Source organism: Ranitomeya variabilis, chromosome 6 (assembly GCF_051348905.1).
Source record: "Ranitomeya variabilis isolate aRanVar5 chromosome 6, aRanVar5.hap1, whole genome shotgun sequence".
In the NCBI taxonomy this organism is placed as follows: domain Eukaryota; kingdom Metazoa; phylum Chordata; class Amphibia; order Anura; family Dendrobatidae; genus Ranitomeya; species Ranitomeya variabilis.
Genome location: NC_135237.1, coordinates 22,144,181 through 22,158,441, shown reverse-complemented (window position 1 = coordinate 22,158,441; position 14,261 = coordinate 22,144,181). Strand labels below are relative to the sequence as shown.

Sequence of the window (14,261 nt, the reverse complement as noted above, 5' to 3'; positions counted from 1 at the left end):
ACCTCTATAATCATGTCCTATAAAGTCACATACGGCTCCAGCTGTTGATGCCACACTTTGCCATGTTCCCTGTCCCCCTACATGTTATTTTTAGTCACTTGTTACATTGTGAATGTCCCGACATGATTACTAAGTGTCGCTATGCATAGATTGGAGCGTCCCATCGATAGGACGGCTCCGGACACGTGTTTTTTATGTATTTAGACAATTTAACTATTTTTCTATTTTAACAATTATTATTATTTTATGATACATTTTCACTTACCTTGTGTGCTGTCCAGAAGGCTCGAGGGTTAATTCACAGACAACTTGTTTTCTATAAGACGCACTAGAAACACGGGTGCGCTTATATTTATGCAACTGCATTGGGTGTTGAGTTGTCTGACACTTGTGCGATTAACCCCCCCCCAATCCAATATGGAGACATGAACCGGCCCTTTAATTAATGGGAGGGCCATATGCAAATAAAAGAAGCGGGGGGGGCCTTAATGTATTCATGATTTGATTAAAAACAAGTTACAGAAAGGAAGTAGTGTGAAAGGAAACTATTAAAAGCACATAAAACAGCAAAAAAGTCATCTATTAAATATATATAATAAAGGGGAGGTGCTGTCAGTAACTGCCAATCAGATTGCATGCATTCATGTAGTGCCGGAATCTGATTGGCTGCTCACAGCCCCTCCTCTTCCGCCTGGTTTTTGCACTACTGGTGTTTTATACATTGTTTCTTTTTATATTGCCGCAGACAGGATGGATGATTTTGCCTTTTCTTACATTTTCTGTTCTTTTTTGACAGTCTAATCTGAAAGTAACAGTGTTGCTGGATCAGACCTGAGGACCGGACAGTTGTTTAAGAAATAGCAATAAAAAGTGTTCTTTCTGCTAAAATTGTTTTTCAAAAATTTCTAATCCCCCCCCCCCTTTTCATAATTTGATGCATTAATTAATAATAAATTGATGTGTAAATGATGTCGACCGTTTCACTGATCCATTGCTGAAAGGCAAAGTTTGAAAGAGTTCGAACAATGTGACTTCTCATTTTTTTTTTAATTAAAGAAAATGACACACAGAATAATGACAAAGCAAGAATTACCGACCTCGTAACTTCATCCATGGAACAATATAAAAAAATTAAAAAAAAAAAATTGTTACAGCCAAAAAGACAAACTAAGTTGTTGGGTTTTTTTCAAGCCACTGAAATAATAATAATAAAAAAATAATAATACTGGCCTGTTACTGCCGTAATTGTGCTGACATGAAGAATTATTACCTTGTAATTTTTATTACAAAATTAGTGCTGCAAAACCAAAAATGACAATTGTTTTTTTTCACCCACCATTTCACCTCCTTAGTAATTTTTTTCCAGATTTTGATTTTTTAAGGGGTTATTATGGCTTTAATACAGCACCCTCTAGTGGCCAGTGAACAGAGCGCCCTGGTGGTCACAGAGCAGCACCCCGTAGTGGTAAGTGAACAGAGCACACTGGTGGCCACAGAGCAGTGCCCTCTATTGGCCACACGTATAATTGCCGGGGTTAGGAGGAATCCGCTTGAAGCTTTTCTTGTAATTTCATTTATAAAATTTAAAAAAAAAATTAAATAAAACTGCGATATAAATAAGAGTCAGTCCAGCGCTGCCGTCACACCCCACAGCCGGTGTGTCTGTCCACACACCTCCGATTCCCGATCTGCACCGCAGACAGGAACGCCACCAGGACGTGGAAGCCGATCTGCCACAGGTTGCGCAGTCCGTACAGGTAGAGGTTACACAGGCCGATCACCAGGAACGATCCCCAGGACTTCAGGGCGCGGGCCGGAGAGAACACGACGTACAGGTAACACTGGGGGCCGAAGAGACAAAAGTTATAACACTGGGACATCAACTTCTCGCCGGCTATGGAGCCGCCCAGTGTACTCTACTGCTCTCTGGTACCAGCCAAGGCAGCTTACTGTAGTGTTGTTTAACCCCTTCCTGACTACAGTTAATATTACAGGATATAGAGAAAGCCACGGTCTGTCACTGCACTTCACAAAAGTACCAAGATGGCGGCGACCACTCATCAGCGCCCGCTGACGGGGTATCAGACAATGACAGCAGTAGCTAAGTGGTTAAACAGCAGCGATCAGAGCTGCTCCGTACACAGACATCACACATCGGGAAGGGAATGGGTTAATGGGATAAGTGAAAAAAAAAAACCCAAAACATCCAGAATCACAAATCCGACTTCTGCGCTAACTTTATGGCTCAGGAAACTTCATAGGATAATTCAGTGTAAGAGATTGTGTCACAACTCATTGTCACTGTCATGATCTCTGCATACTGCCAGGACATGGAAAAGCCTCATACCACCCCGAAAACCTGTAAGAGCAAGGGGGTTGTTACAATGTATCAGTGCAGGTAACATGTATCAGTCTGGCGTCCGGGCTGGTGGGTTGTTACAATGTATCAGTGCAGGTAACATGTATCAGTCTGGGGTCCGGGCTGAGGGGTTGTTACAATGTATCAGTGCAGGTAACATGTATCAGTCTGGGGTCCGGGCTGAGGGGTTGTTACAATGTATCAGTGCAGGTAACATGTATCAGTCTGGGGTCCCGGCTGGTGGGTTGTTACAATGTATCAGTGCAGGTAACATGTATCAGTCTGGGGTCCGGGCTATGGGGTCGTTACAATGTATCAGTCTGGAGTGTAGACCGTTCAGCACACCGGTGATTGTCTAGACTGGACACAATTGTAAATAAACCTCAGCAGTGAGGAGAAATATCGGAATATTGCCATTCACTGTCAGCGAGCAGAGATCTTGAAAATAATAAAGAATTCAAAGTTGCTGAACCGTTCAGGAGATAATGACTAATCGGTATTTATATAAATAACTTCACATCTTATCTTCCCCCAGCGGTGCGCACGAAAACTAGGAAACAACTCTCCCCATCGTCCTCTCTGGCTGTACGGTTGTTTTCCACCATCTGAGATTTGAGTAAAATGTTTTTATTGTCTCCTCACCTGTAATAAACTTGCAGAAAAAGCCATGAGGAACGCCAGAACTTTTCCTGCATTTTCATATCCGTCCTGTAAAAAGAAAAACAAGTCTATTCTCATTACATCTATTTATACCAAGGAAAACATCAGACCCGTTAGATGAAGTATATTAGTCACTCTGGTGATACCCAGGAGGCAGCTGCAATGTCATTCCTGCTCCTCACTCCCCAGCAAGTTATCAGACGCTTCACAATGTCCGGCGTGTACCTGGAATGAGTTCTCGGCCAGGTGGACTCCCCGGATGAGGCTCAGCGAGCTGCACATGATGTTCAGAGTCAGCGACAGGATGCCCAGCGCGCTCACCGGGCTCATCCGCTGATTGGCTACGAGGAATAAATAAGATGGAAATCAGGAAAATGCTGCAAATATCATCAGGAAGAGAATTACACCACAGGGCACATCTGCTCGCCAAGTCTGGACTCTTTACTAAATTCTGCTGATTTAATTACAAATATACCGTTATAAGGAGGGAAGCGCATTTTTTCCCTGATACAGAGTTTCAAATTTTGAGATACATGATTATATTCTGGTTATCGGCAACAACAACTAGATGTAGCTCATTGTACACAGGTTTATATAGTCACCACTAGGGGGAGCTCACTACATACAGATTTATACAGCCACCACTAGGGGGAGCTCACTACATACAGATTTATACAGCCACCACTAGAGGGAGCTCACTACATACAGATTTATACAGCCACCACTAGAGGGAGCTCACTACATACAGATTATACAGCCACCACTAGAGGGAGCTCACTACATACAGATTATACAGCCACCACTAGGGGGAGATCAGTACATACAGATTTACACAGCCACCACTAGGGGGAGCGCACTACATACAGATTTATACAGCCACCACTAGGAGGAGCTCACTACATACAGATTTATACAGCCACCACTAGGGGGAGCTCACTACATACAGATTATACAGCCACCACTAGAGGGAGCTCACTACATACAGATTATACAGCCACCACTAGGGGGAGATCAGTACATACAGATTTACACAGCCACCACTAGGGGGAGCGCACTACATACAGATTTATACAGCCACCACTAGGAGGAGCTCACTACATACAGATTTATACAGCCACCACTAGGGGGAGCGCACTACATACAGATTTATACAGCCACCACTAGGGGGAGCTCACTACATACAGATTATACAGCCACCACTAGGAACAATCATTATTTCTATACACTTAACCAACCCTTCCTACCTGGACTCACTTGTGTGCCTATGTGCCCATTAGCAATACCATTCGCTTCCGCTACCTCCTCGAGCCTGACAGACACCGGTGTGGCGCTGGGATCCAGGTGTATGGGCGGGCTGGCACCAGAGTTAAAATTGTGTTTTACACGTTGTATGACGCCATCTGCAATATGGACACAAGAGGAAGAAAATGTATACAAATGTCTCTCCACGTTCCTGCAATCTTCCTAACTTCCAGGTTCCGCTGCAGACAATCTCATCCTGTGTCGGCTGCTGCTCCCTGAAGCCGAGAGGATAACACAGGAGCAACTGCAGAGTCTAGTCTGGAGGTCTTTATTTGTTTAAGGGTCCTGGTCTGGGGTAATGATTTTACTTAGAAGGTATGGCTTGGGAAAGGGGATCTGTACTTACTTAGAAGGTCTGGGGTCTGTATTTATTTTGGGGGACTGGTCTGGTGGTCTATTGATAGGGTCATGTTTAGGGGCTATATGACTTTAGAGTTTCTGTTCTGGGGCTTGTATTAGTGTATGGGCTTTGGTCTAGGATCTCTATTAGTTTACAGGGTCTGGTCAGGGGGTCTATTATTCTTAAAAGGTTTTCATATGGTGTCTGTATTTATTCAGTGGGTCCATTATGGATTCTATAAGTTTAGGAGGTCTCGTCCGAGGACTATTATTTTAGGGGTCTGTATTAGTTTAGGGAGCCTGGTCTGTGTTTATTCAGGCGGTCTGGTCTGGGATCTGTGTTTATTTAAGGGGTATGGTCTGGGGTCTATATGGTTTCTAGTCTGCATTTATTTAAGGCGTCTGGTGTGGAATCTATATTTTTAGGAGGTTTAATCTTGGAGGCTACATTACTTCAGGGGTCTGTATTAGTTTTGGGAGCCTGGTCTGGGGTTTGTATTTAGTCGGGGGCTATGGGCATTCGTTTTCTGCACGGACAAGCACTTGATTATAACTCACCGAACTCCAGGAAGGCGTACGGTCTGGATGCCAGGGCTATGGCGGTGCTATTGTACGAAGCGGAGAACTCCCAGATGAGCTCCTCCAGGAAGGAGAACGCGGCTGCGGACTGGAAACTGCTGGTGCAGATGGTCAGAGAGGAAATGTCACCTGAAGAGCAGAAACTGGGGAGACAGAAAAACACATAAGTGGTGAAAAAAACAACAACAAAAAACACGGAGTCATATACACACCTTCGAAGCCGTGGCCGCTATTAACTGTGGCATTTAATGGGTTAAGAAAACTAGAAACCTATTTCATGGCCCCTTATGAGTGTCTTGACGCCAATTCCTTAAATGGTTAAGATTCTGCTTGCTGTGAGTGAATGGAAACCTTCATCTCCGCAGTCTGTCTCTTTGTGGCACAAAGGATCTCATCTGTACAGGATTCAGCCAGGAATCTTTTCACTGACAGCCGGCAGAGCTCTTACACAATTAGAAAGTCGCAGAAATGTTCATTTTTTAGGGGAGGAACCCAGGTACCACAGGACCCGAACCGCGGGGAGGAACCCGGGTATTAAAGGACCCGTGCCTCAGGGAGGAACCCGGGTATTACAGGACCCGAGCCGCAGGGAGGAACCCGGGTATTACAGGACCCGAGCCGCAGGGAGGAACCCATGTACCACAGGACCCGAACCGCGGGGAGGAACCCGGGTACTACAGGACCCGAGCCGCGGGGAGGAAGCCGGGTATTACAGGACTCGAGTCGCAGGGAGGAACCCGGGTATTACAGGACCCGAGCCGCAGGGAGGAACCCGGGTATTACAGGACCCGAGTCGCAGGGAGGAACCCGGGTACCACAGGACCAGAGGGAAAGAACCCGGGTATTACGGGACCCGAGCCGCAGGGAGGAACCTGGGTACCACAGGACCTGAGCCGCGGGGAGGAACCCGGGTATTACAGGACCCGAGCCGCAGGGAGGAACCCGGGTACCACGGGACCAGGGGGAAAGAACCCGGGTATTACAGGACCCGAGCCGCAGGGAGGAACCCGGGTACCACAGGACCTGAGCCGCGGGGAGGAACCCGGGTATTACAGGACCCGAGCCACAGGGAGGAACCCGGGTATTACAGGATCCGAGCCGCAGGGAGGAACCTGGGTACCACAGGACCTGAGCCGCGGGGAGGAACCCGGGTATTACAGGACCCGAGCCGCAGGGAGGAACCCGGGTACCACAGGACCAGGGGGAAAGAACCCGGGTATTACAGGACCCGAGCCGCAGGGAGGAACCCGGGTACCACAGGACCTGAGCCGCGGGGAGGAACCTGGGTAGCACAGGACCAGAGGGAAAGAACCCGGGTATTACAGGACCCGAGCCGCAGGGAGGAACCTGGGTACCACAGGACCAGAGGGAAAGAACCTGGGTATTACAGGACCCGAGCCGCAGGGAGGAACCTGGGTAGCACAGGACCAGAGGGAAAGAACCCGGGTATTACAGGACCCGAGCCGCAGGGAGGAACCTGGGTACCACAGGACCTGAGCCGCGGGGAGGAACCCGGGTATTACAGGACCCGAGCCGCAGGGAGGAACCCGGGTACCACAGGACCAGGGGGAAAGAACCCGGGTATTACAGGACCCGAGCCGCAGGGAGGAACCCGGGTACCACAGGACCTGAGCCGCGGGGAGGAACCCGGGTATTACAGGACCCGAGCCACAGGGAGGAACCCGGGTATTACAGGATCCGAGCCGCAGGGAGGAACCTGGGTACCACAGGACCTGAGCCGCGGGGAGGAACCCGGGTATTACAGGACCCGAGCCGCAGGGAGGAACCCGGGTACCACAGGACCAGGGGGAAAGAACCCGGGTATTACAGGACCCGAGCCGCAGGGAGGAACCCGGGTACCACAGGACCTGAGCCGCGGGGAGGAACCTGGGTAGCACAGGACCAGAGGGAAAGAACCCGGGTATTACAGGACCCGAGCCGCAGGGAGGAACCTGGGTACCACAGGACCAGAGGGAAAGAACCTGGGTATTACAGGACCCGAGCCGCAGGGAGGAACCTGGGTAGCACAGGACCAGAGGGAAAGAACCCGGGTATTACAGGACCCGAGCCGCAGGGAGGAACCTGGGTACCACAGGACCTGAGCCGCGGGGAGGAACCCGGGTATTACAGGACCCGAGCCGCAGGGAGGAACCCGGGTACCACAGGACCAGGGGGAAAGAACCCGGGTATTACAGGACCCGAGCCGCAGGGAGGAACCCGGGTACCACAGGACCTGAGCCGCGGGGAGGAACCTGGGTAGCACAGGACCAGAGGGAAAGAACCCGGGTATTACAGAACCCGAGCCGCAGGGAGGAACCTGGGTACCACAGGACCAGAGGGAAAGAACCCGGGTATTACAGGACCCGAGCCGCAGGGAGGAACCTGGGTACCACAGGACCTGAGCCGCGGGGAGGAACCTGTGTATTACAGGACCCGAATTCTCCATCCCCTCAATCATGACAATCGCCTGAAATTGTGTCACTTTCATATTTTTTTGTATAATGAACAATTCAAGAACTTTCATGTAAAGTTTGGGTTTTAATTTCTCTGCTTAATTATGCCTATATCAAAGGCTGAACACAGAACGAGAGACACCACTTATCACAGCTGGGCGCTTGTTACAATGTATTCAGTCTGAAAAATTAGAAATAATAATCCCCCCATTACAGATGTTCTGTGGGCGCGGGACTCACTGTATGCTGAGGTCGCACACCCTGGCGCTGCCCCTGGCCGGCCGCTGGGACAGGTCCACACACAACCTCCGCAAACATTTCTTGCACTCCAACACTTGCTTGTTCGGGTGGAAATCTGTGGAAGCCGAGAGCGGGAGACCGTCCTGTAGCCTCACGATGCAGGCGTAGAGGATCATGGGCAGAGGCTGCCGTACGACTCATGAAGTCACCACCTGCATTAGAGAAAAGAAAATCACTATTGTAATCATTGTACGGATCATACAGAGAAAACTGCAGAATCACCAAGTGCCGCGCCGGAGTTATTATACCTCAGAGCTGCACTCACTATTCTGCTGGTGCAGTCACTGTGTACATACATTACATTACTGATCCTGAGTTACATCCTGTATTATACCCAGAGCTGCACTCACTATTCTGCTGGTGCAGTCACTGTGTACATACATTACTGATCCTGAGTTACCTCCTGTATTATACTCCAGAGCTGCACTCACTATTCTGCTGGTGCAGTCACTGTGTACATACATTACATTACTGATCCTGAGTTACCTCCTGTATTATACTGCAGAGCTGCACTCACTATACTGCTGGTGCAGTCACTCTGTACATACATTACATTACTGATCCTGAGTTACATCCTGTATTATACCCCAGAGCTGCACTCACTATTCTGCTGGTGCAGTCACTGTGTACATACATTACATTACTGATCCTGAGTTACATCCTGTATTATACCCCAGAGCTGCACTCACTATTCTGCTGGTGCAGTCAGTGTACATACATTACTGATCCTGAGTTACATCCTGTATTATACCCCAGAGCTGCACTCACTATTCTGCTGGTGCAGTCACTGTGTACATACATTACATTACTGATCCCTAGTTACATCCTGTATTATACCCCAGAGCTGCACTCACTATTCTGCTGGTGCAGTCACTGTGTACATACATTACTGATCCTGAGTTACATCCTGTATTATACTCCAGAGCTGCACTCACTATTCTGCTGGTGCAGTCATTGTGTACATACATTACATTACTGATCCTGAGTTACATCCTGTATTATACCCCAGAGCTGCACTCACTATTCTGCTGGTGCAGTCACTGTGTACAACATACATTACTGATCCTGAGTTACCTCCTGTATTCTACTCCAGAGCTGCACTCACTATTCTGCTGGTGCAGTCACTGTGTACATACATTACTGATCCTGAGTTACCTCCTGTATTATACTCCAGAGCTGCACTCACTATTCTGCTGGTGCAGTCACTGTGTACATACATTACATTACTAATCCAGAGTTACATCCTGTATTATACTCCAGAGCTGCACTCACTATTCTGCTGGTGCAGTCACTGTGTACATACATTACATTACTGATCCTGAGTTACATCCTGTATTATATATTCCAGAGCTGCACTCACTATTCTGCTGGTGCAGTCACTGTGTACATACATTACTGACCCTGAGTTACATCCTGTATTATACTCCAGAGCGGCACTCACTATTCTGCTGGTGCAGTCACTGTGTACATACATTACATTACTGATCCTGAGTTACATCCTGTATTATACCCCAGAGCTGCACTCACTATACTGCTGGTGCAGTCACTGTGTACATACATTACATTACTGATCCTGAATTATACTCCAGAGCTGCACTCACTATTCTGCTTCCTGACACTTGATTTTACCTGCAGTGCCCCCGAGGCAGGGAGACTAATCTAGAGTTGGGGTCTTTCAGAGGGTAAAATCCAGACATCTACAGCCGGAACCCAGAGCAGATATAGGAGCTCCATCTCCTGTGTATGAATCTAGGAATTATTGATACTTTGTGCTACAAATGTTTAGAGGATTACTTGCAGCTGGGGATTTGTTCCATCCTTACAATTTATCTCTTTAATTAGGCGGCGCGGTCACGTGAGCTGCAGTTTGACCACCAGTCCGGCACTCGCTCATCAGTCCATAGGTCGGTGATCTACAGAGAGAATGACATCAGCTGTTACATCCCTCCTGGCAGCGCTGGGACTTGTCCTATCCCCCCAGCTCCACCCGCCATGTTCCTCCCATGCAGCTGAAGAAATCATTTCTGCCTTACAGAGGAGCAGCGAAATTAAGTGACTCCATCTAAAGAAGATCTGCAGCTACAAAACTCCCTCGTCTCTTACCTGCGAGTGCACAGTCTACAGCGAAGCCTGTGAGATGGTGCAGTAAAGAGAGGTCCCTGCCTCCTGCTTGTAAGAGCTGACAGGAAACAAAGCTTATGTCAAGCAGAAGGCAGGAAAACGTTGCTGTATATACACACAATCACATCCAATATATACAAACGGCGCAGATTATATATATATATATATATATATATATATATATATATATATACATACATACACACACACACACATATATACACACACACACACCCCCCCGGTATACACGCACGGCACAGATATACATACACCCCACCCCCCCGTACACACACACGGCACAGATATACATACACGCCCCGTATACACACAGAGCAGATACATACACCCCCCCGTATATACACACAGCACAGATATACATACACGCCCCGTATGCACACAGAGTAGATACATACACGCCCCGTATACACACACGGCACAGATACATACACCCCCCGTACACACACACACAGCAGATATACATAAACCCCCGTATACACACACGGCACAGATACATACACGCCCCGTATACACACACGGCACAGATATACATACACCCCCCGTATACACACAGAGTAGATACATACACGCCCCGTATACACACACGGCACAGATACATACACCCCCCGTACACACACACACAGCAGATATACATAAACCCCCGTATACACACACGGCACAGATATATACACCCCCGTACACACACACACACAGCACAGATATACATACACCCCCGTATACACACACGGCACAGATATACATACACCCCCCGTATACACACAGAGCAGATACATACACCCCCCCCGTATACACACACAGCACAGATATACATACACCCCCCGTATACACACACAGCAGATACATACACGCCCCGTATACACACACGGCACAGATACATACACGCCCCGTATACACACACGGCACAGATATACATACACGCCCCGTATACACACAGAGCAGATACATACACGCCCCGTATACACACACGGCACAGATATATACACCCCCTGTACACACACACACAGCACAGATATACATACACCCCCCGTATACACACACGGCACAGATATATACACCCCCTGTACACACACACACAGCACAGATATACATACACCCCCGTATACACACACGGCACAGATATACATACACGCCCCGTATACACACAGAGCAGATACATACACGCCCCGTATACACACACGGCACAGATATATACACCCTTGTACACACACACACACACACACGGCACAGATATACATACACCCCCGTATACACACACGGCACAGATATACATACACCCCCGTATACACACACGGCACAGATATACACGCACCATACAGACACACACACATATATACCCTCTCCAGCAGCGGTATACACAGTATACAGAGCAGGTGTTGCCGTGTGACGTCACTAGGGCGCCCCCTACCTGTCAGTGCGGGGGTTACAGGACGCACCAGGTGTGAGGCCGAATCTCCACTCTGAGTCCCCGCGGCCAGGCCAGAGCCGCTCACTGAGCATGCGCGCACAGCGGGGTCTGCTCTTAAAGCAGCACCACTCTGGTGATGTTCTTAAAAGGGCGAGCACAGGGCTGCAGCTGCGGATAGCGCCTCCTGTCAGAGCCCAGGACGAGGCACAAAGCTAATGTGCAAATGTCTGCAGCCACTCATACGACATGGGCGACACCGGGGAAAACCAGTCGTATGAGTGGCTGCAGACATTTGCACATTAGCTTTGTGCCTCGTCCTGGGCTCTGACAGGAGCATTCATCTGCAGCTTGTTATTACAGTTGTCAGCCTCTTTCCAGTCTGAAGGGGTTGATAACAGAAAGCAGTAGATTACAGTCATGAGGAAAATATAGGCAGAAATATTACCCTGGAAAGCAGATACAGGGGGACCCACGAGCCTCCAGACTGGAGCATAGCCCCCAGCAGACGCAGCGGTATGTCGGGGGCTTCTCAGGGCGCGGACTGAGGTCCCAGAGAACAGCCGGCACCATGACGGCAGGACGGGTCCAGAATACACACAGAGATTAACGTGCAGAGTCCTGATCTAATGTGGGGGGCGTCAGGCCGGTCACGTGCCACGAATCATGGTGGAGACCCTACACAGGGGTCCGGGGGCACACAGGAAACATGGCGACCACCCCCCGAGGGGGCACACAGGAAACAAGGTGACCATCCCCTGAGGGGGCACACAGGGCAACCACCCCCCGAGGGAGCACACAGGGCAACCACCCCCGAGGGGGCACACAGGGCGACCACCCCCCGAAGGCACACACAGGGCGACCACCCCCCGAAGGCACACACAGGGCGACCACCCCCCGAAGGCACACACAGGGCGACCCTCACTGAGGGGGCACACAGGAAACAGGGCGATTATTCCCCAAGGGGGCACACAATTAACAGCGCGACCCTCCCAGATGGGGTGCACAGAACATAGAGCTCCACCATGATATCCTCGTAGGGGTGGGAGCTGCCCCCTAGACGCAGTCATGGGAGGACACAATAATTTCACCTGTAGATGAAAAAAAAATAGTTTCTGTTTTGGCTTTTTATCCTGTCATGCTCATTAATAAGACCCTGACAGCAAATACAGTGCCAAACATAAACATGCCAAATGTAAATTTTTGGTGAAGAATCAACAACAAGTGGAACACAATTGTGAAGTTGAACGAAATTTATTGGTTATTTTAGATTTTTGTGGAAAATCAAACACTGAAAAGTGGGGCGTGCAATATTATTCGGTCTCTGTAACTTAATATTTTGTTGCTCCACCTTTTTCTGCGATTACAGCTGCAGTCCCTTGGGGTTTGTCTCTATCAGTATTGTACATCGAGAGACTGAAATTCTCGCCCATTCTTCCTTGGCAAACAGCTCGAGCTCAGTGAGGTTGGATGGAGATCGTTTGTGGACAGCAGTTTTCAGCTCTTCCCACAGATTCTCCATTGGATTGAGGTCTGGACTCTGACTTGGCCATTCTAACACCTGGATACGTTTATTTGTGAACCATTCCATTGTAGATTTTGCTTTCTGTTTGGGATCATTGTCTTGTTGGAAGACAAATCTCCGTCCCAGTCTCAGGCCTTTTGCAGACTCCAACAGGTTTTCTTCAAGAATGGTCCTGTATTTGGCTCCATCCATCTTCCCATCAATTTTAACCATCTTCCCTGTCCCTGCTGAAGAAAAGCAGGCCCAAACCATGATGCTGCCACCACCATGTTTGACAGTGGGGATGGTGTGTTCAGGGTGATGAGCTGTGTTGCCTTTACGCCAAACATATCGTTTGGCATTGTTGCTAAAAAGTTTGATTTTGGTTTCATCTGACCATAGCACATTCTTCCACATGTTTGGTGTCTCCCAGGTGGCTTGTTGCAAACTGTAAACAACACTTTTTATGGATATCTTTGAGAAATGGCTTTCTTCTTGCCACTCTTCCATAAAGGCCAGATTTGTGCAGTGTACGACTGATTGTGTCCTATGGACAGACTGTCCCACCTCAGCTGTAGATCTTTGCAGTTCATCCAGAGTGATCATGGGCCTCTTGGCTGCATCTCTCATCAGTCTTCTCCTTGTTTGAGATGAAAGTTTAGAGGGACGGCCGGGTCTTGGCAGATTTGCAGTGGTATGATACTCCTTACATTTCAATATGATCGCTTGCACAGTGCTCCTTGGGATGTTTAAAGTCTTGGAAATCATTTTGTATCCAAATCCGGCTTTAGACTTCTCCACAACAGTATCACGGACCTGCCTGTTGTGTTCCTTGGTCTTCATGATGCTCTCTGTGCTTCACACAGAACCCTGAGACTATCACAGAGCAGGTGCATTTATACGGAGACTTGATTACACACAGGTGGATTATATTTATCATCATCAGGCATTTAGGACAACATTGGATCATTCAGAGATCCACAATGAACTTCTGGAGTGAGATTGCTGCACTGAAAGTAAGGGTGTGTGTCCACGGTCAGTAAACGCTGCTTGTTTGACGCTGCGCAGAGCTGCAGCGTCAAATACGCAGCGTCCAGATGTTCCAGCATAGTGGAGGGGATTTTATGAAATCCCGTGTCCACTATGCGTGGAAACACGCATCCGACTTCCCTGCGACTCCGGACATGCTGCGCGTCTTTTCAGATCGCAGCATGTCCGTGCTAC

The 14,261-nt window shown here is 48.6% G+C and overlaps 1 protein-coding gene across 6 annotated transcripts; it reads right to left on the bottom strand.

Moving 5' to 3' along the window:
* Window positions 1-1,010: 1,010 nt before the first annotated feature.
* On the bottom strand, window positions 1,011-11,652 carry SEC22C (SEC22 homolog C, vesicle trafficking protein). 6 transcript variants are annotated; one of them, XM_077268022.1, is made up of 9 exons: window positions 11,537-11,652; window positions 10,096-10,171; window positions 9,816-9,905; window positions 7,933-8,144; window positions 5,219-5,382; window positions 4,264-4,419; window positions 3,245-3,360; window positions 3,002-3,067; window positions 1,011-1,841 (listed from the first exon to the last, which is right to left on the bottom strand). In XM_077268022.1, exons 4-9 carry the CDS (start codon window positions 8,106-8,108, stop codon window positions 1,641-1,643), a joined length of 879 nt encoding a protein of 292 aa, XP_077124137.1. In that variant the 5' UTR covers window positions 8,109-8,144; window positions 9,816-9,905; window positions 10,096-10,171; window positions 11,537-11,652; the 3' UTR covers window positions 1,011-1,640. The 6 variants fall into 6 exon arrangements, with proteins under 6 accessions (XP_077124137.1, XP_077124140.1, XP_077124139.1 ...); XM_077268025.1 differs by having other exon boundaries at window positions 7,933-8,377; window positions 8,878-9,905; window positions 11,537-11,643; XM_077268024.1 differs by having other exon boundaries at window positions 9,622-9,905; window positions 11,537-11,643.
* Between the last annotated feature and the right edge of the window lie 2,609 nt (window positions 11,653-14,261).

What these genes read in the sequence shown, in the direction of transcription:
- SEC22C (XM_077268022.1), bottom strand. Translation starts at nt 8,108, where the DNA reads ATGATCCTCTACGCCTGCATCGTGAGGCTACAGGACGGTCTCCCGCTC. An exon ending in GTACGCCTTCCTGGAGTTCG is followed by an intron (nt 4,420 to 5,218) that starts GTGAGTTATAAT and finishes TCCATATTGCAG; the next exon opens with ATGGCGTCATACAACGTGTA. An exon ending in TGGCCGAGAACTCATTCCAG is followed by an intron (nt 3,068 to 3,244) that starts GTACACGCCGGA and finishes TTCTTTTTACAG; the next exon opens with GACGGATATGAAAATGCAGG.